This window comes from Manis javanica, chromosome 17, assembly GCF_040802235.1.
Source record: "Manis javanica isolate MJ-LG chromosome 17, MJ_LKY, whole genome shotgun sequence".
Lineage (NCBI taxonomy): Eukaryota > Metazoa > Chordata > Mammalia > Pholidota > Manidae > Manis > Manis javanica.
In genome coordinates, this window is record NC_133172.1 from 53,450,540 (window position 1) to 53,473,428 (window position 22,889).

The following is a 22,889-nucleotide window of genomic DNA, read 5'->3' on the forward strand; positions in this document are numbered from 1 at the left end:
CAACGGAAAACAAACAAAAATCATCTACCATCCGGAGACGTTTTTAAAGAATACTGTGTCTACCACTATTTCCTCAAAATAAATGAAGGCTTGAGCCCCTTCTACAAATCTACAAATCTAACCCCCTAAATAAAGACAATTTTATCTCTCAAATTCATTCCTGATACAGGATGACCTTTACAGGCATGAAAAGCCTGAGAGGAAAACGCTGGTTTCTCACCAAGGAGACCACTATAGCCTCGGAGAACATAAATCAAAGTCTCATATAATATAAAAAGTTATGCTTAGAGAAGACAGCTGTTTTTAAACCAAAATGATCAAACCAGTCTACACATACACCGAGGAGACCACTGTAGCCTTGGCAACCTTGTCCTATTTTTTTTTCAATACCCGCTGTTGCCTGTTCTTGGGCAGGCCAAGTCTTCCAAAATAAAGCCTTTATAAATGAAAACACTTCCTGTTTTTGTCTGTGAGTCTACCTTTCACACTCCCTCGCCCTTTCGGACATCTTGTATATCGTTTGTAATGGTATTAGGATATATAATTCACTCTTGAGAATTACTTATGTTGTCATGAGTTTATTTCTCTGACTGGATTATAGACTTAACACAAACATCTTCAAACCACACCTTCTATTTCTTTGTACGGCCAACAGAACCTGGCAAGCTGCATTATACCAGCAGAAGTCGGTAAGAGTTTAGATTGATAAGACTGATGGATTGATACATCAGGTACCTACCTCTGTGATTCATTATTTTCCCTGAAACTATTTTAAAAGACAAATTGCTCCAGGCCATCATGAATCTCTCCCTGAAATACTTCCATGTGTTTAGATGCCCTGAAAACTATATTGCCCAAATAGCATTTTGTGTCTTTGCCTTTCTTCAAGTACACACACCAAAATAATCCATATTAAAATAATTTGTTATTCAGTATCTCAATGTATTACTTTTTTTCAGATTGAAACTATATATATACAGATCAAAGGGTCAAGTAATTGCATACACCTTATTAACAAAACCTGCATTCCCATCCATCCCCTCATGCCCAACACTCCTCAGAGGAAATATGTCCAACTCATTTAACTATTTTTAAAAATTTTCTTCCCTCTCTATAACAACATGTTTATAAATATATTTCTTAATTTTCACAAGTAAGCATCAGCTATTGATTTCCCACAGTGGACGACCCTTCACGCCTCAATCCCCCAACCACGCACATCCACACCTGTCCCCAGTCACACACATACCTGTCCTGCGCCTTCCCCACACTGTTCCGTTATTCTTTGGTTGGATCAGTATTGTTACTACACTATTTGTCTAGGTAAACATTATTCCAGCCAAGCCATGTACTATGGCGACTTTTCCTTTCTTGCCCATTTTGTTTTCCTAGAGTTAGTAGCTATCTTACTTTCTCCATTTGCTTAGTTTGCTATTTACTTATCCATAATTCACCTCCAAACGCTCGCTCAAATAACTGAATCTTCTATAAATACACTGAATGCTGAGAAACACTAGGTATTTTCTCAATTTTCTCTTCCTGCAGACAACGCTCCTGAAGCTATGGCCTGGACCGGTCTGTCTCCAGGTCTGCCTCGTAGATGTCCACCTCCATTCTGACTCCCTGGTTTTCTGGACTGAACCTATACTTCCTCCTCAGATAGGCTGAAGGTTTACTTTCACACTTGGTTGATAATTTGGGTGCAGAAGTCTAGGTTAGAAACCACTTTCTGAGGATGTGAAGGCTCTGCTGCACTGCCAGGAGTTCACTGCTCCTGAGAAGCGTGACACCGTGCATATATACCTCATCCTCTGCATGTGACCCGCTCTCTCCCTCTGGAAGCCCCCAGTCTTCTCTTCATCCCTGGGTCTTCCTTCATTCACCCTGCTAGGTGCGTGGGGGACCCTCGCAATCTGGAAATGTGTTTAGCTTCTCTGGAGCATGAACTTCGGTTGTCTGTTGCAGTACAAGGGTAAAAACTTGCTCTGCAAACCAGGAGTGGGGACCTGTGACCCGCAAACAATACTCCTGTTTCATGCCGCTTTCAGAGGTACTGGACACCACTAACCACCGAGCCGTTTCGGGGCCCCACCGTGTGTGTGAGCTCTTCTGCCCGCCACTTCGAGGCCCAGCTTTCTCAGGCCTGTAAAAACCAGCTCCCACCAGGTCCCAAATTCTATTGCCAACATTACTTCTCTGGCACAGTCATGCCTTTGCAGAAAAGGTCTATCTAGGCACTTTGGAGGGCCTGGGGAAAGAGGAAGCCAAGGTGTGTGCAGTCCACCGTCCTGGGCAGTCTTCTACAGCATCCTTTAAAAGATCCCTTCTCTTAGCTTCTTTTTTATTACAGTCTTGCTTTTCCTCAAAACTCACTGGGATCTCATGTTAAGTCTGCTTCTGGTTCTTGCTTCAAGACTCAAGCTGCACGTGCTTGTTTCTCCCAAGGCCCAGAGTGGGTGGGCTCTCGTACGTGCTCTCCCTGTGTCCCTCCTCCCAGGCCTCAGGCCCAGGGAAAGGCACCCACCTCACAGTTTCAACACCACAATATGCTGAGGAGCCTCGAACTCCTGGCTGTGGCCCCAATCTCCCCTCTGAGCGCTGGCTCACGCTGGCGGCCGACATGACTTCCACAGTCTGGTAACACACATCTCTGACTCGACCAAGCCCAGTGCTCAATTTTCTTTCAGTCTTCGCTCTCTTAGTATATGGCCCCACCTTCTACCCTGCTGCTCAGACTGGAAACCTAGGAGTCATCCAAACTTGGCCTAGTTCTCTCAATCCCACAGCCAATTTTTCTGTAAGTCACATCACACCGAGTCTACCTCTAAAACATACTTTGAACCCACCATCTCTCTCCACCTCCTTTCATGTCACCCTGGATGAGGCTGTCAACTCCCTAACAGTCGTCAGGCCCTGTTCCCACTATTACTCCTGCCCCCCGACAACCCTTTCTTCACAGAGCAGCCAAAGTGATGATACTCTTCACATGGAAAACAGAGCATGTCACCTACTTAATGCCCTTTAAAGCTACCACTGGACTCCGAATAGAACCGAAATTCTTTACCACCACTTGCAAGCCTTTGATTATCCTACAGTCTAATTTATACCACTCCTCTCGCTGCTTTCTGCACGGATGGCTTCTTCTCACTGTTCAGGTTTCAGCTCTTTACAGAGGCCTTCCCAATGTACCTCAACTCATCACCTTAAATTCTGCCTCCCTTCTTTCCCTGCTCCAACATCTTTCTTGTTTGCTCATAAATTTTTATCACAGTTTAGAATTATTTCATTTTTTATCCCCATTAGTCTGTGAGTTTCACAAGGGAAAGGAATGTGCCAGCTCTGTACCTCAGAGGAGCTTGATATATATTAGTTGAATAAATGAATAAAAGTGGATATCAAGTACTATATATAAAACCTCTTCTACCACAATTTGAGTGGCCAAGAGGCACATGAAAAAGTGCTCCACATCACTAGTCGTCAGGGAAATGCAAAACCACAGTGAGATATCACCTCACACCAGTTAGGATGGCCAACATCCAACAAACAAGAAACAACAAATGCTGGCGAGGATGTGGAGAAAGGGGAACCCTCCTATACTGCTGGTGGGAATGTAAATTAGTTCAACCATTGTGGAAAGCAGTATGGAGGCTCCTCAAAAAACTAAAAATAGAAATACTATTTGACCCAATAATTCTACTCCTAGGAATTTACCCTAAGAATGCAGGATCCTAGTTTCAAAAAGACATATGCACCCCTATGTTTATTGCAGCACTATTTACAATAGCCAAGATATGGAAGCAACCTAAGTGCCCATCAGTAGATGAATGGATAAAGAAGATGTGGTACATATACACAATGGAGTATTATTCAGCCATAAAAAGAAAACAAATCCTACCAATTGCAACAACATGGATGGAGCTGGAGAGTATTACACTCAGTGAAATAAGCCAGGCAGAGAAAGACAAGTGCCAAATGATTTCACTCATCTGTGGAGTATAAGAACAAAGCAAAACTGAAAGACCAAAGCAGCAGCAGACTCACAGACTCCAGGAAGAGACTAGCAGTTACCAAAGGGAAGGGGTAGGGGAGGGGCAAGGGGATGAAGGGGCATTATAATTAGCACTCATAATATAGGTGGGCCACAGAGAAGACAAGTAATGACTCTATAGCATCTTACTACACTGGTTGACAGTGATTGCAATGCGGGGGTGAGAACTTGGTAATATGGGTGAATGTTGAAACCACAATGTTGTTCATGTAAACCTTTGTAAGATTGTGTATCAGTAATATTTTAATAAATAAATAAATACATAAATAACAAAAAAAGTCTTCTGCTACAATAGAAATTTTATCTTTTCATGAAATGCAAGGGTTTTCAGAGGCAGAGAATAGACTCAAAATACTTCAGAAATTTCTGCTTATAAATGAGAAGTTTAAACTTCATTCTAAGTCTTATGGGCAAATTAAATAACAGGACATTTCAGATAGTGACAGGAAAAGAAAGAAATTCATATTCTCACCGATCCCTTTGTGAGGGTCTGGAGGACAGGAGACAAACTTGAGCACTTCTGCGCGTTTCTCTCTCAAGCCCCAGCGATAGAGGATCTCTCCGTAGCATTTCTTAAAGTCATCAAATTGCTGGGTATTGGCAGGGTCTAAAAGCCTAAATAAAATTCCAAAGATTTCCTGTCAGTTCCTTTAAGAAAAAACAAGCTTGACTCTAAATGGCACGTACTGTACCTTTCTTAAAGCAAGAGCCCTGATTTGGGAGACTAAGCGTTATAAACCTGCAGCTCCTGCCCGGGCAGGTGGTTACCTCTTATTTTTATCATGCTGGTCCCGTTCTCGCTCACGAGGATCACTGTAGGTCAGACTCCCAAAGCGGATTTCTTCTGGTGAAGACTCTCCCCAGGGTGAAGACAGATGTTCTGTCTCTCTTCCCGCTGAAGAAAATCAAATGGGAAGGGAAGACAGAAATCAGAGAAAGCCTGGAAAATACCTGAAAACTCTCATAATGCAGTGCATCCAATTTATTCCCTGGAAGAAAACTAACCTCAGTTGAATATCCTGAGAAATATAAATTAAACAGAACTCTTTCCTAGCCCTGCCTTTTGGTCCAGATATTTATTATTAAGGTAACCTGACACTAATTAAGTATACACAGAATGATTAAGCAAATCATGGTATGGTGATATAGCAGAGTATTAGGTGGTCATTATTTCTAAAGCCTTTTTAAAAGAGATGACAAAATGCTCATGAGAAAATTAAAATCACACATACAGAATGACCCCCTCTGCCCCCCACCAGCACACGAAGATTACAAGAAAATATTCCAGAAAGTTAATTTCTGGGTGAGGGATTCAATGATTTTCTTCTCTAATACTTTTTGTTTTGCTTCACTGGGCATGTATTGCTTTAATAATCAAGAAAATTAAGATGACCTTTAAAGAGAAAATCTTAAAATCCAGAGAACACTAATATGCTTAGTCATTAAATAGACATTTATGGCCATCGAGACCCAGGCTCAGCCTTCCCTTCTACACTGGAAGAGGTGACATGGGAAGAAGTGGGTAAGAGGAAGTGGCAGGTGATCATTCAAAGGGAGGAGAGAGGGTTAGGGTTACGTTTATGGGGTGAACACTAACACATCCCACTGCCAGTTTCTCAAGGTTACAAGAAGAAAAGCAACCCAGCAAGGCACAAAGACGTACCGGCAACTGGCCTGTTCAAATACGGAAGTCCAGGCCTTGCTGACTATAGTATCCCCGGTATATTAAATTTAAAGAGAAATGAGGACAAGGAAAATATGGCACATATTCATCCACTAACCATTACATATTAACAACTCACACACAGCTCTGAGAGCTCCATACCTACCTATGTTCCAGCCTCCAGTGTTGAGCCCTGGGTCTGACATGCTTGAGCAGGAGCCAGAGGAAGTGAAACTTGGCTGCAGAGCAACAGGAGAAGCATCAGAGTACCGCTCCCCACGCAGGGTGGCCTGCGGGAAAAGTCAGAGACAAACCAGCAAACCACAAGCTTACGTATCGACTGTGGGACACAACAAGATTGGAGCAACGGCTGGGAAAAGGTCCCAGGGGTCCGAAGGGGTTTGGTATCCCCTGAGGCCGAGACTGGGCTTCAAACACGCTGCAGAGCATAGCCAGTGTCTGGACATCCCGGAGTTGGCAGTAATGGGCCAACCTGGAGAAGATGATGAGAGAGGGGAAGACAGTCAAGAGAAAGGAATGAGGAAAGGTGACCCTCACAACTGGGGCGGGTTGTGCCAGAGACAGGAAGGAGGGTTATTTATTTATTTATTTATTAAGGTATTATTGATATACACTCTTATGAAGGTTTCACATGAAAACAATGTGGTTACTACATTCACCCATATTATCGAGTCCCCTCCCCCAAGCCCCACTGCAGTCACTGTCCATCACTGTAGTAAGATGCCAGAGTCACTACTTGTCTTCTCTGTGCTGCACTGTAAGAAGGAGGGTTCTTGATGCTACTCAAAATCCCTATCAGGAACGGGCGCTTTCTATGGCACCACTGGCTTGAACTACTTTGCGTTAGTGGCTAAGTTTATTTTGGAATTAAATATATTAAGGTATTGCAAATAACCTACATATCCCATCTGAAAGCTTCTGCTTGGCATCCAGGTACAAGTTCAGACCTGAATGCAGCTTCTCCGAGAACTAAGCAGACTGACCCTAACATTGAGTGAGGCCATACATGCTCTGTCTCCCTAACTCCAAAAAGGACCACATTGGTTGCTGGCGGGTTCCCAGATCCCTCGTTCATATAATCTACAGCCATGTGCTCAGAGAACCCTGTGCTACCGTGGTATGGTGAGCAGGCACTCCATGAGAAAGTAGGTATAAGCTAATAAATAAGAACAAGGGATAAGTTTGCCTTTTAGGAATTCATATCCCCTTTGCTCCCTTTAGGACCGCTGGGCTAGAACGTGAGGCAGGGATCAGAACTCCTGGCCTTTGTGATGGGGTGTTACTGACATTTGTCTACCAAGCAATGGCTAATATTGTTTAAAGTGTTTTACGCTCACGATCTCATTTGACCTTACATGCAGAGGATAGAACAACCATTATCACCCCGTGTTACTGTGAAGCAATGGAAGCATGAGCACATGTCCCATGTCTGGCCTCAACAAGTCAGTAAAGCAAACCTCCACCCAAAGGAATTAGAGCTTCCCTGTCTTCCAGGACTTGGGCCTCACTATATGGAGTTCAAGTGGATTTACAAGGTTGTAAATCATTTTGTATATTGTATTTCCAGCTTGCCGTATTTCAGTGCAATAAATCAAAAACACAAATTCAGTGTTTCCATAAATTGCTTAACAGGGTGAGGGCCTTTAGAAAATGTGAAAGTCAACATGCAATTCTCTATCTGCCGTCAGAGGCAAAACGCTACAGCACTCAGGAGATTTACCATCGTAAGGGTTCAAACTCCTGTGTTCAGCCTGATGTCTGACTTCTGAGCTAAAGCATCAATCTCATCAAACATGAGTTTCAAATCCTTGTTATAAATGATGAATATTGTGAGGTTCCTTCCGATATGAGAAGTTGGTTCTGCACAGAAGTCATTACAGGACTAGAAAGAAAGATGTTATTCCTCAGGCCTCTGCACTTATCCCTTCGATGACAACCCTGAAAGCATTTGCAGGCCTGAAATCTACATCACTCGTGTTCTTCACTTTTAGCCCTCAAAACCTACAGGGACTCCAGCAGCTGTCGCCCAAATGGATGTCGAGCCCAGGGTGTTTCCAAATCTGGGTCGGACTTCGGACCAAGGCAAAGATCTGTGGCTACCGTAGCCAGCGACCAAACCTGGACAGAGCAGAGAAACATTCAAACTCAGAGGGGTGAGGACTGGAATGGGAACCCTGTAAGAAGCCCACCCAGTCTCCATATCAAGCCTGAAGTCCTGCCACTCTGAGGATAGCAAAAGCTGGGAGCTCATTGATATGCAGACTGTTAGGCCCCATTCGCAACCTACTGAACCAGAGTTTGTATTCTAACAAGATTCTCAGGGTACTTGTACGCACTATAATGCTTAAGAAACACTGGTCTTAAATTCTTTCGTTGAGCAAACTTCATTGACACTGTGCAATAAATTCAATGACTTGTCCAGTCAACCACTAACTCATGTGACTTTTTCTGTTTGATTAGTCAGTTAGCAGGAAGAGGAAAAACAGAAACATTCTGTATCACATTTAAGATCTGTTCTTTCCTCCAAATGACGAAAAACTTTGTTGACTTCATTACAAAACTTTCTGTATATTCCCGAAGCTAAGGAAAAATAGGCCAGGACAAAAGAGACTTGGTTTTCTTTTTGTTGACACCAAATCTGAGGAGTATCTCCAAATTTGAAATCTCATGGGGCTTGGAGTCATCAAGCAGAAAATAATGCCTACTGAGTGTCTACTAAATCCAAGATTTAGCACTCGCTAAATACATCATGCCTTCAGTGGAGCCTCTTCCCCTCCAATACCTTTAAACTTGGGAATACTACTTTTAGGAAATCTTTCTCACTAACGACACACCATTGAATGTCCACTAATGGGACAAGGATAGTTGTCTTAGACTCTGTGAGAAACTGGAAAGAAGATACATTTGAATCAAAGAGTTATAGTCTAAGGAAAAAGAATAGCAATAAAAATACTGAGAAACAAGCTAGAGAAACACATCAGGTATGTGAAAAATAAATTAACTTCTGTGATACCAATATACTTGCATGAAACACACAAGTATTGGTTAAAACAAGGAATTTGAGGTTCACATTCATCTCTATAATCCATGACACCCCTGAATGGTTGCTTAAGGTCAATGTCTTCCTGGGACGGGATAGGGTGCTTACTACCCTGGTTGGCAACTTAGCCACGTTACTGCCTCACTTACACCCTTCCTAAATGCCTTCAACAGAAGTAGGTGACACTGAGGATTCTTTCTTTTTTAAATTAATTAATTGATTTTATTAAAATATAGTTGATATATAATGTTATTTTAGTTTCAGGTGCACAACAATAATTTGACAATTATATACATTATGAAATTAAGTAAGTGTAGTGACTGTCTTCGTACAAAGCTGTTACAATATATTGGCTATATTCCCTGTGCTGTACTTTTTGTCCCCATGACTTTTATTTATTTATTTGTTTATTTGTTTTTATTGATTATAGTTGATATACAATCTTTTATTAGTTTCAAGTGTACAACACAGTGGTTCACTGACACTGAGGTTTATTTCTGCAGCTCTCTGCAAAATAGGAGACACATCATCTTCAACATGCATAAAAAAAGAACAAAAAAAATTCTTTTGTGCACTTGCACTGATGTTATTTCTGTGCATTAAAGAGTGCCATGGCTCAAATGACAATGATCCCAAGAACAGCAGCATTAATTGCACCATGGACTGGTCACTTACCATCTACCAGAAATAGGTATGGGGATTTTATATACATATATTACCTTATTTCATTTTCAGACAGACTAGAAGTATTGTTCTTTTCTTTATAGTCAAGGAAATTGAGGTTCAGAAAGATTAGGTGTTTACCTAGGATCACATATAAAAAGGTGACAGAGCCCAGATTTAAAACCAGTTCTGTCTGAACCCAAGGGAAGGGTCTTTCTACTAACATGGACTAGCCTGACCTTCTAAACTAACTGCTGGAAAAATACAGGAAACTGAAAGAAAAAAACTCCTTAGGAAGTAATTTTTTTCAGAGTGTGTTTTTTCAGAATATGAACCTTGGGTCTGCCTTGGTATTGCATTTGCCAGTCTTCTCACCAACCCTATGAGGTCATTATTTTAGGAATTCTCATTTTACAAATATATGCAGAGGCTGAGAGGGTCTGAAATAATTGGCCCAGGGATACCAGTAGGGAGCTGAGTTGGACCCATACTGCTTTCTATGATTAATTCCATACTACTTACTTCATTTTGCTTTCTTAGTGTTCACAGAACTTTAGGTGGCTGGGTCCTTATGGAAATAGATTCAGTCAGGGCTCCAGATCTCACTGAAAAGGGTTTAGGGCAGAGACTTGGCAGTGCTTATGAGAGACAAATAGAAATCTTTGGGATTTTTTAATCAGATAAAAATCAAGGGATGCCTTAGCGATGGGTCACTTGGAAGGTTGTAAACAAAAAACTGAGCTGAAAGGATAATGCTTCTGACTTCCATTGCCTGTAGCTTCCGACCCTCACACTAAATAGAGAAGCCATAGAGAAAGAAAGCAGGGGAGGAGACAGTAAGGGGTGTGGGGTGTCTTTCCAGGGTAATGGAAATATTATAAAATTGATTGGTAGGAGCAGCTTGTTTTAATACACATGTTCCTGAAAAGATGAAAGAAAATAAAATTTTTGTAAGGTCACATCGTATTTTAAAACTGAACATGTCTCTGTCTAAAAGAATGCTTTGGTAAACTTTGTAGGAAATGCAGCATTTTTTGGGGGGGGTATTATTAATATACAATCACATGAGCAATACTGTGACTACTAGATTCCCCCCATTATCAAGTCCCTACCACATACCCCATTAGTCACTGTCCATCAGCATAGTAAGATGCTATAGAGTCACTACTTGTCTTCTCTGTGATATAGTGCCTTCCCCATGCCACCCCCTACATTATGTGTGCTAATCATAATGCCCCTTATTCCCTTTATCCCTCCCTTCTCACCCACCTGAGACAGGGACCATGGACTTAGACAGAGTAGGATGAGGGCCTCCAGAAAAAGCAAAGCAAGATATTTACAGTTAAAGTAATGCAACAATGTAAAGTCCCTATCAAAACTCTGTGTTCAGCATTATGCAAAATCAAGGTCACACTAATTCTCTAGGGTAAAGATGCTAGAATAGGAATATGGACATTTTCAGTGACATCAGTTAAAGGTCAAAAGGCCAGGAGCAACTTGGCCTGGAATGTTTGAGTGTTCTGCAAGGGTATCTCAGTATAACCCGTGACTTTACTGTAAACAGCCCTGGTAAACAGACAACAACCCAGCCCACCTTGAGGGCAGGGCAGGTGGTACAAGTCCACACCCTAAGCCGTCAGTTCCCCAAAATCCTCAACTGCCTACAAATCCCCTAGACAACGCACCACCTGGGCTTCTCTTGTCCCCTCCTGGCGTGAGCCAGGAGCTCTGTCCTTTCACTTTACTTCTAAATAAAAGCCTGTACCTTGCTCTCCTACCTTGAGTGTTTGTGAAGCTCATTCTTCAGCTCCACAAACAAGAACCCTGGCATCACACCCTCCTCAGTCCCTTTCCCTTTGGTAACTGTTTGTCCATTCTTGAGTTCTGTGAGTCTGCTGCTGTTTTGTTCTTTCAGTTTTTGCTTTGTTCTTATACTCCACATATGAGTGAAATCATTTGGTACTTGTCTTTCTCTACCTGGTTTATTTCACTGAGCATAATACCCTCTAGCTCCATCCATGTTGTTGCAAATGCTAGGATTTGTTTTCTTCTTATGGCTGAATAATATTCCATTGTGTATGTGTACCACATCTTCTTTATCCATTCATCTACTGATGGACACTAAGGTTGCTTCCATATCTTGGCTATTATAAATAGTGCTGTGATAAACATAGGGGTGCATATGTCTTTTTGAAACTAGGATCCTGTATTCTTAGGGTAAATTCCTAGGAGTGGAATTACTGGGTCAAATAGTATTTCTATTTTGAGCTTTTTGAGGAGCCTCCATACTGCTTTCCACAATTGTTGAACGAATTTACATTCCCACCAACAGTGCAGGAGGGTTTCCCTTTCTCCACATCCTTGTCAGCATTTGCTGTTTCTTGTTTGTTGGATGGTGACCATCCTAATTGGTGTGAGGTTATATCTCATTGTGGTTTTAATTTGCATTTCTCCGATGATTAGCGATGTGGAGCATCATTTCATGTGCCTGTTGGCCTCTGAATTTCATCTTTGGAGAGGTGTCTGTTCATATTCTCTGCCCATTTTTTAATAGGGTTATTTGCTTTTTGTTTGTTGAGGCATGTGAGTTCTTTTTATATTTTGGATGTTAAGCCCTTGTCGGATGTCATTTATGAATATATTCTCCCATACTGTAGGACGGCTTTTTGTTCTGCTGATGGTGTCCTATGCTGTACATAAGCTTTTTAGCATGATGTAGTCCCATTTGTTCATTTTTTATTTTGTTTCCCTTGCCTGAGGAGATGCGTTCAGGAAAAAGTTGCTCATGTTTATATTCAAGAGATTTTTGCCTATATTTTCTTCTAAGAGTTTTATGGTTTCATGACTTACATTCAGGTCTTTGATCCATTTTGAGTTTACTTTTGTGTATGGGGTTAGACAATAATCCAGTTTCATTCTCTCGCATGTAGCTGTCCAGTTTTGCCAACACCAGCTGTTGAAGAGGCTGTCATTTTCCCATTGTATATCCATGGCTCCTTTATCACATATTAATTGACCATATATGCTTGGCTTTACATCTGGGCTCTCTAGTCTGTTCCACTGGTCTATGGGTCTGCTCTTATGCCAGTACCAAATTGTCTTGATTACTGTGGCTTTGTAGTAGAGCTTGAAGTTGGGGAGCATAATCCCCCCAGCTTTATTCTTCCTTCTCAGGATTGCTTTGGCTATGGAAATGCAGCATTTTTAAAAGTAAAAAAAATAACAAAATAGAATTGAGGGTACAAATGGTGAAGATACAGATACCCAAGTTTAGGTATGTAACCATCACCATGGTACTAAAATGAAAAGAGATGTAATTAAACAAAAACAGTCAGCGCTCTAGGATCTTATCAACTAAGCACTAATAAGAAAAACATCCAAGGGATTTGAACAGCTGCTATGGCCCCATAGTTTGGCAAAGAAAATGGGAGAGAAATTGCAAAATAGGAGACACACCTTGAACTATCATTAAACCACAGCCATAAAGTGAAAACCACCTGCTCAAAAAGAAAAATCCTGATCTCACTGAAAGGATCACACAATACCTGGACAAGATCCTTCCTTCCAACAAGCAAGGCAGAAGTGGCATTCTTCTGACATGTTTCTTGAATATCATTCACATTTAATCTGAAATTTAAAAAAGAATAAAAATGTTTCTTTCTAGTCTAACTTCCTAAATGAATTACTCCTGGCTAACAGACTGAAAAACATCTCTTTCGTTGTCACTCAAAATGTTTTATTTGTGTTGGCTTCAAGCTTTACCCTGGCTATGTGACATGGCAAAAAGCTTAACTGTAGCTAACGTCAGGCTGTGGGTTCAGGCCTGAACCAGGTGAAACCACTCACCTCTGTGAAGAGGGGAGGAGGCCAGACTCAAATGCCAGATTCCCTATCAGCTCTTCTGTGCAGTTCCCCAAGCTTGAGAGTTGAATGAAAATGGATTTAAATATGTGCAACTCTATAGTATCACACACAAGGGTAGTGTGCTATTATATAATACAAAATAAATACTTTTTGTGTTTTCACGTTCAGGAAGGAGGGCAACCACAGGCTGGCTTCTGTGTGCCTGTCATTAACCTCCCAACTCCCTTCAACCAAAGTGGTTGTAGGAGGTAGAATTCTGAGGCTGTTTCCAAGATTTCTGCCCCCTGTTATATGCATCTTGTGTAGTGCCCTCCCTTTAAATTCAGGTGAAACTACTGGATATTAATAGAGTATCACTCCCATGATTAGGTTTATAAACCAGCTAACTTTCAATCTGTGGAAAGGGAAATTGTCCTGGGTGGGCTGAGCTAATCAGATGAGACCTTAGAAAGGAGGTGAAACCTCAGTGAGATACTCCTGCTGGTCTCTATGCAGATAAAATTCACCAAGTTCTATGGCTGTGAGAAATGGAATTCTGCTAACAACCTGAAAGAGCTTGGAAAAAGCATGGATAAGACCACCACTTGGCCAACTCCACAATTTCCACCTGGTGAGGCCTGAACAAAGAACCAGCTAAGCCAGGCCCAGACCCTGACCTAGGGAACTTGTGAGATAATGCATGCATGTTGCTTTAAGCTGCTGACTTTGCACTAATGTGTTATGCAGCAATAGAAAACTAATATACTAGTCTCTTAAAACTTGTGAAGAGAGAGTGCTACTACTTAAAGAACAAAACAAAACTTCGATAATCTTGACCAAGTGATAAGCATAGCATACTTGACATTTTCAACTTACATGTATAGTTCTCCCAACGACTTGTGAACAGGGAGAAGACATGCAATGTCCTGGATGATAACTTTCCCGGCAGCCTTGATTGGTCGATTGCCAGAGTCCAATCCCTCGCGCTTACTTTTCCATCTCCTCGATTTCTGCGGGAAGATGACACAATATAACTAATGTGGACTTTGAGGATTGGAAACCTACAGTCGCAGAGCACATCAGATTTGGGTCATTGGTAATTTGTAGAAACTTTGCATTATATCATGCCCACAATTATATGAATCAGCATCTGTAGGAAATAAAAGGATGACACAGGGCATTGAGCTCTTGGTCCAAAATCCTAATGGGAAAATAAGCACCTACTGCAGTACTATGTACATTCTGCAGGTGCTCAAAAATCGATACCTTGAATCCAGAATTGAAAAAATAAAGAAAGAAAGAACAATAGGTACATAAGTTAGTAAATGACCACAAAAATGTGGGAGAAGAGCAACTTTTAAGGTTGGGGTCAGCCCTAGGTTCAAAGTTCTTGCTGGAAACGAATCAAAATTGTTTTCTTCTCAGGTGGTTTCAATAGGCTTTGTTGAAAATTTAATTCAAACACAGCAGTGTAGGCTCTGCTCTGCAAACCTTAATTTCTGGTAGGCAGAAAAACCTGGCAGCTCCAGGAGATTTACCCTGTTTTTTCCTAGCAGACGTGCATTATTTCTAAAATACTCAAGCAGAGGGACCCAGGTAACGGACATGGAAGATCATGAGCAATTATCCCTTCTCCCCAGAGCCTCACCTACAAATGGTTACAGAGGAGCCTGTGTGTGGGACATGAGTGCTGTCCTCTCATTGGAGTGTAGCCCCACCAGCATCTTCAAAATGACAAGCAGCCAAGGGAGCAATATTCTCTTTTATTTTATTGCTAAGTCAAAAAGGGACCACCAAAACAATTCAAATCGGGAGGGAAGTGATGTATTTATTAACAAAGGAGTTAGTGATAGGCCTACAACTTGGAATCAGAAAACCAAGGTGTACTGGTCTTACTACCACCTGCACTGGCTCAGTGTGACCCCAGGGACAGTTTTCTTATTAGCTGTGCCTTCGGTCTCCTGCCTCTCTCTCCTTGCTCACTGCTAACATGTGTCCCATGCTGAATTCTGCTGTTCCAATCTCACTGGATAGTAAGGGCACAATGAACAGGCAGAGTGCAAACAGACAATGTGCAATTTAATTACTGATGTGTATTAACCCTCAGAAATTTAGATTAGATCCCTAGATTACTCACAAATTATTTTCTGCAAGCAACTGTTATATAATCACTCTTCCATAAATTAGTCATGGTCTCTACTGGGGCATTTGTGACCACTGATGTCCCGTCTGATCACCACAGCTGCCCAATGCCTGGAACTTCCTATAGGATAAGTGTCACAGAACATACTAAATCCAGGACACTGGGACTTCATTTATGGTAGCTAAATGAAGAAGCTTAGCTGAAGTAGCTGAACTATTATCGTAATTTGTAAATACATGTGCTGCATTATCGATTTGGAACCTTCACTCACTAGCCTTAAGTAGTTCAGTTACTATTTACTATTTTACTGTTTACTATTTATCCATACATATCATTATTTTGTAATACAAGAGGAAGTTTTCTATTACTGTGGGGCAGTCCTTCAATTCTCTACTAGCCCTGGTTAGTTTCTAAAGAAGAATTAATTATGTGCATACTCACAAAAATACTATCCTTTTGGCCACGAATATCCTGATGTGGGCGCAAATATGGAGACTGTTCTTGTAAGAGCAGACACACTGTTGGAATGGGCTGGAGCCAGGCAGTGTTTGCCCACACAGCACAGGTGTCATCACACGGGCACAACGGACTTACGATGTGACCAGTTCTAGGTAGGGTAACTTGGGGTACATACCCCCAACAGGGACAGGAACGGAACAGTGTGGTTGACTAGGACAAACCCAATTCCCGGTGATTTTCACCCAGGTTTCCAGGAATTTAAAAATCCTAGGAAATGACACAGCCACAGGTCCCACATAATTGGTCATCCCAAATGAGAGTTAGGGTACTGGATTTTAAGAAAATCTCTATGTTAAAAAGATTGCACCTATAACGGGATATGATCCATCTCATTTGGTCTCCGGGTTGGTGGAAAGGTCCCAGAACACTGTAGAGGCAGTCACACTGGCTCCTTATTACAGAGATAATGAGAAGCACTTGGCGAATTGAGCAATCTGCTATGGCTCCATTTAACCAAACAGTGGAAAAATAAATGGAGGCCATCCCAGGGGTGGGGTCTGCGAGCTTTCAGACCACACTGGAAACCACCACAATTCCCTGACTTTTTAAGCTAACCTACTGAAAGCATAATATCTGAGGTCCACGTGCCAACTGGCTCAGCTGCAAATAGACCAGCTCAATTAAAAACGTTTTTCCTAGCAGACATGAATTATTTCTAAAAATAATCATTTTAGAATGTCAAAAATACTTGAGCAGAGGGACCCGGGTAACAAACATGGAAGACCATGAGCAATTATCCTATTCCCCCAGAGCCTTACCTACAAATGGCTACCGAGGAGCCTGTGTGGGACACGGGTGCTGTCCTGGACACAAGGCCAAGTGTACAGATGTTGGACTTGGGCTTTAAAGATGTGTCTGTTGTTATTAACGTTTGCTCCTACAATGCAGGCTCCCTTCTGAGTGAGGTGCGCTCGTCACAGCTCTGACTGAGGGGGGTTGCCTCTGTTGTACGAATGAGGGCATGAGGCTTACTCAAGGCCACACTCATAAAAGCTGAGGTTTGGACACAGGCTATCAGGCTGCTAAGCCCATACATGTTAACCTGTTTTCAAGCACATGATTTTAGATTAAAAAAGAAAAAAATTAAGTCCTGCCTGAGCTACCTGTTCATATGTGAAGAGTCTGGCCAATGTTTAACTGGATCCATTTCGGCATATAAGAAGAGCAACATTTAGGTCTAGTAAAGCCGAACCAACACACCATCCCTACAATCGCTCACTTCAAATTTCACTTCTCTGTAAGTAGGAGCATGTTCTGCTGAGCCAGGGCAGCGTGCTGACGGTGGTCAGACGCAGCAGCCCGAGGCCCCGTGGCTTCACAAGAGACACCAGGCTCAGACGACGATGTCGTACTTGAGGCCAGGCTCAGGAACCAGTACCTCACATTCTTATCTCCTTTCTGCATGTGTCAGGAGTAGGCATATTCAGAGAGAAGAAAACTGAGTCCAGGGAGATGTGTTAGGACTCCTCCCCCACCCACAGTCTTGGGTTACAGAGACTGGAAGAAGCAAACCCATGGAGTCATCGACACCTACTTGATGGAAATGTGAAGACCAGTGGCCTTGGACAACTTTCTACAATTACCCTTCATGCGGAAATCAGTCTGTATTCCTGCGGCTTCCTTGCCAACTCTTGGGACACCAGGCTTCTGATGCTTCTCTGGTCTGTACAGATGTATGGGTGATGTTCCACAGAACCTCACTAAGCTGCCTTTCGAGCATATAATAGGAGGCTCTCCCACACAGGATGACCCTAATCATAGTGCCACCAAGAATCCAACTGTAAAAGCAATTATGGGACGGCACTATATTCATTCATTTAACACAGCAAGCAATACGTGTAATACATTCTCAAAAATCTTTAAGAGGTCATAAAACACTTTTTTAAATTGGTTGGTGGGTTTTAAATATGAAATATCTCCTCTTCAGGTTGCAGGGGTCATTCAGTAATCCTGTCAGGTGGCCAATTTTTCTAGGGTTCAAATAAAACAAGGCTGCCTAAATACAGACATGCTGAAGCTCAAAGCTCAAATCAGAATGCAGGGGCCTCAGTTCTTGCTGTCTGCTACGAAAACAGTTTTTCAGGGTATTTCCAGTGCTTTGGTAACAAAAAGATTCATATTCCACCCACATCTCCCAATACTCCTTTTTCCCCTAATATATTGCTGGCGATTTTTGGAGTCTCACTTGTCTGTGTGACTGTCATGTAACAACATGCAGAGAACAAGGACACGCCAGGCTGAGGTACGGCTGATCCTTCCAGGTGAGGGGAGGGCACGTTGGCCTAAAAGCCCCCTAAACCTCCTGCATTGCTCTGGTCCCACTCTGACAGGCTCAAATGCAGACACTTTGCTGTGCAGGAAAATCGGTACCTCTGAGAGGCAAAGGACTGCACTCTCTGAGGTCTTCTCAATGCCCCATCGACAGAAAATGCCCCTTCCCCACAGAGTTCATGAGCAGGGGCTGAGAGAAGAGAGACAGACAAGACAGACAAATTACCACATGATGAGCACCAGATGCTCCTCTGAACATACCAAGAAGGTGTTCATGGAATTACAGGAAAGACGACAGGGAGGAAAGACTGGGAGGAGGGGGACGGGAGGCACTGGGGCGAATAGCACTGAATGACAACCAACAGCCAGCTTGCGACTGTACCACCAGTGTTACTGCTACAATCGGAGGCAACATCGATGCCAATAAATGGGTTAAATGTAAAAACAGCCCAAGAATAAGCCACCAACTGCTTCGCAGCAACCCCATCAACAACGCATAATCAGCAGAGTGGGCAGTGAGTCAAAATGAGTCCCTATTTAAGTGGCAGCGGGAGCAGAGACTTCTGGAAAATCAGTGGAGACTCAGCAGTCAGGTCGGCTGGGACAGGATCTTTGGGGAAAGGTGGCCACGCTGTCGGATCCACCTGCAAGCTGTTGGCCGCAGTGGTACTTGCTAATCAGGGCTCCTGATTTCAACTGGTGTTTATACAAAAAGGCTCTGGGACTATTCCCCTAAACATTTTTTCTGCTGAATGAAACTTACACAAAAGCCTCAAAGCTGCCTTGCACAGCTGAGGCCACCTTAGGGCTACCGAAACATGAAGGGGGGAGAGGAAGACAGAAGAGGGGACGGCCAGTAGGAGCAAGTCAGGAGGAAAGGAAGAGAGGATGTCCATTGCAGAAGTTCTGCTGTCGGTGCAAAATGATGACAGTATAGAAAAAATCTGTCCCAGAAAATTCCCAAAGTTTTAAAAATTAGCTTATGTGTCATGCCAATGTAGCAGGTGGGCACTTCCCCCTCTGCCCTAGACCAGGACCGTAAAAACAGACAGAAAACAGTGGAAGCCTCTTGTATCTTCCTCTGCTTCCCCCCATGCCGAAGGTAGGCTTTTGGAAGCTCTATGGAATTACACAAATACTCCAAATGAAATCAGGTGAGCGAAGGGCTTACAGTCAGGGTTCCTTCCAAGAAACCCAGTATTTAGCTTCATTTTCAAAGAAGTCTATTCACAATCCTTAATGACATTGGTATTCACCCACTTGAAACTGTGACCGAACAAGGAGGCAGTCCTTGGCGCCCGCCTCCCAAGAGTGAGAAATTTATGGCGCTGGTCCTGACAACCAGCCAGCCTGTCATTTCAGGTTCCTCAAAGCCAGGCAGGTGGCATTTTATTCTTGGGCCTTTGGGCAGAGACAGGATTAGTCAAGGAGAGCATTTGCACAGCGCACAGTACCGGGAAGTCGTTAATTGCTTGTATGGACCAACGTCGCCGGGCAGAGCGAGGAGACATCTGTGCGTGAAAACGTTACACCCAGGAGGAGGGAAGAAAAACACCAAGAAAATTAAAAGGGAAAAATATAGAATAAAATGAAAGCTTCCCACACATCTGATGGATTAAAAGGTACCACACTATACTGGCAAAATCAAGATTGGAATGACTAAAAAAATCTGAGCCTAGCAGAGCTTTATTGGATTCCCTCACCTCCCTCCCTACCCATCGCTCCAAACCCAGCTTCAGTGTCATTGTTCTTCAGTCTGAAACACACTTCAAGACACAAGGAAGCTGGCGTCAACACAGCCCTGACAAAGGAACCACCATCAGGGTTTGCAGTACTCTGAGGAGGATTAAGATCACAGTGCATGTGGAGAAAACAGGTGGAGAGTCCACTCACCCCTTAGAGAGCATACATTACGTACAAGAAGATTCTCATTCCTAAAAAGGAAGAAATTCTTCAATAGACTTAATATTAAATTCTTTTTGGTGTGTGGCTGGGGGCCACTGGGGACTGCAGGACTGGTTTCAGAGTGATGCATGGAGAAGCAAGAGAGAGAGTCTGAGAGAAATGACAGGACGGGGGGGGGTGGCGCTGAAGGGCGCTCGCTAACAACAAGGGCACTGGTGTGAAACCAGGGGCATGAAGCACTGCTTAGGGGAATCAGAAATGACTCTGTGAATGTCAAGCCCTTCCCAGTTATTTACATTAGAGCTATTTTAGTAACATAAACTGAAGCAAATGTGGGAGGTTGCAAAATTTTTTAAATGGTTGCAGGGCAATATCTCTTGTTTGGCACAAGCTCTGGGTCTTCTGATTTATCATAGGAATGAACAGTAATTCATCGACTATTAATAGGTGGACCAGTTAACAAATGAGTGTTAGCATCTCTCTGCTTTCTAACTTCCTATGACACTTGGTGGTTTCTTTAAAGCCTCTAACATTTTTTTAACTTTCAGGAGTGCATCTTGAAATTCCATCTGGAGTACATGTGAGTGAATATAACAGAAGGACCTAAGCAGGGTAGGTTAAAAACACACAAAAATAAGAGAAATGAACAGTATCCCCAATGGCTCTATATAAAGATTTTTGGAATCTCCAAAATATTCTGTAATTCCTTCACTGATACACTTTAATGCAGTTATATTCTTTTCCTTTATTCTTGCTCATTTAAAGATCTCAGGGGTAGAGATCTAAAAGAGAACAAAAATATGTAGGAGAAAACCTGGGACTGAAAATAAAGACTTAAGCACACAGAAATTTAGTAACGGGAATCATTTCCAGAACAGAAGTAGTAAAAGTGACACATGTGAAACTAGATACATGAGAATCAGAAAAAAACTTCCTCAAGGCATAAAAATGTATTAACCTCCATGAGGAAGAGAAGATGGCCTGTATAAGATCTCATGGTCAAATTTCATGTAATTCCCCTCACTTTGCCTGTATAAATGGGATGGACATGAACAAGCTGTAAGGAGAGAAGATTTATTTCAGATTTACCATTTTAACTTATTAGGTTGAACCACATGAAACTTTGTTTAAGGTAGAAAATGGTCAAATGTCAGCAATTTCACATGATTTAACCTAATTACTATATGTTATCCATTAAAATGTGCCTCCCTCCCCAAAGGCCTCTACGGTTCCTGTAATATCTTACTTCTTGGCCTGTGAGATTGTTAATTTACTGAATTACATGCTTATGATTCATGAACTTTTCTGTACATGTTATATAGCAATACAAACGTTTCATATGAAATTATAATAAAAGTGTCTCTCCCCATTTTATTTGGTCGCTATCTGAAATAAAAACCACTTACTGTGTCATCCTAGGGGATCACAACAGCCCACTTTCTGGGAGTCACCCCAAATGGAAATATCCCAATCCTTCCCCTACGCCCAAGCACGTCCTGTCTGATAACAGTAATAATCTATGTAACTCTGGTCCTTCTTTAGGATTATGGTGTTTACAGAAGAGGTCAGACCACCAAAAACATGAATGCTTCAGAAATGCTTTTGCATTAGGAGAGGTTCCATCTTGGAACTGGAGTTAATTTTGACTAGACTTGGCCTTTACGCACTATCACAGAGTCAGAAGCGCCAGCCAATCTCTTCTGCCTGATCCAAACCCAAGCATGAGTGGCACATGACATGATTCAAAGAGGAAGTCAGAATTGCCCTTCAATTAAAAGATCTCCTCAACCTGCTAAAGAAAATTCCCACATTTACCCAACTCTTGAGTTGGTTTAGCTATTATGTCAATTAAATGCCTTAATTCCAACTGTTTATCAAATTATCTATCCAGTTGCCTGCTAGCTTACAGAAAGCAGGGCATGGGGACACTAAAAATTTTGAATGTAAAGGACTTGGGAGGATATGGGTAACATCCAGGGCAGGCAGAATTCCATCAGAGATGTGAAGACATAAAAAGTTGGCCTGAAGAACAACACGACAAAAATAATTTTTCCTATTCAACTGAATAGTGTTGCTCAAGACAGATCCTGCCTGTCACTCATTTCAGTCACATACAACCCTAAGACTAGACAACAGACAATCAGAGATGGCCAACTATCAGTGTGAGCCAGTTAGATATTACATTGCAATCGAAGTGAAGATGCCTCTAATATTTGTCAGTAATCCAAATTTTTTACAAAAAATTTTAATTATAGTCAATCCATCATTTCTCAATGGGTGGGGGACAACAAAAGAATACCTAAGGACTGAATCTGTAGGTAGCTCCAGTGATAACTGTTTGAAATATGTCAGTTAAAAACCGGTTTAAACCAGACTCTCTCAACAACACAGAAGGAGTCCTTAGAATCATTCCTCCGCTCTGCCAATATTGTCTACTGTTGTCATAAAGGCTCCTGACAGCTCAATGCTATGTTAGGGACAATGAGTTCTTTAAGAACCCACAAACATAAGGACAGGTTTAGGTGGTTTTTGTATAAATGCGTCTATTCAAATGGGTACTTCAGTTTAGACTTAGTAAAAGTATAAAATTTCTTAAAGATCACCCTTAAAATTTTTAAAAACTATAAAATTCCAAATATATCAAGATCCCAAGTCTTCAGAAACATCCCTTAACTTGTTGACACCATCAATACCAAGGATGACCCGAGGCTAAATTATTCTAAAGGGAAAGGGAATCAACTTAATGAATGGGGAGAGCAAGGACAGCGTCAAA

At 42.1% G+C, this 22,889-nt stretch overlaps 1 protein-coding gene across 9 annotated transcripts in view; it reads right to left on the reverse strand.

Moving 5' to 3' along the window:
• Nucleotides 1–22,889, reverse strand: part of WDR59 (WD repeat domain 59) — an 83,512-nt gene that overhangs the window by 3,288 nt on the left and 57,335 nt on the right. For 7 of the 9 annotated variants that reach the window (XM_073225870.1, XM_073225873.1, XM_073225871.1 and 4 more), the window contains 8 exons: nucleotides 19,666–19,722; nucleotides 14,155–14,288; nucleotides 12,981–13,062; nucleotides 7,738–7,850; nucleotides 6,045–6,204; nucleotides 5,878–5,950; nucleotides 4,817–4,943; nucleotides 4,521–4,663 (listed from right to left, as the gene is read on the reverse strand). In XM_073225870.1, coding sequence (XP_073081971.1) covers nucleotides 4,521–4,663; nucleotides 4,817–4,943; nucleotides 5,878–5,950; nucleotides 6,045–6,204; nucleotides 7,738–7,850; nucleotides 12,981–13,062; nucleotides 14,155–14,288; nucleotides 19,666–19,722 — 889 coding nt within the window. The remainder of the gene's footprint in view (nucleotides 1–4,520; nucleotides 4,664–4,816; nucleotides 4,944–5,877; nucleotides 5,951–6,044; nucleotides 6,205–7,737; nucleotides 7,851–12,980; nucleotides 13,063–14,154; nucleotides 14,289–19,665; nucleotides 19,723–22,889) is intronic. The other 2 variants (XM_073225872.1, XM_073225876.1) reach the window with 1 other exon arrangement.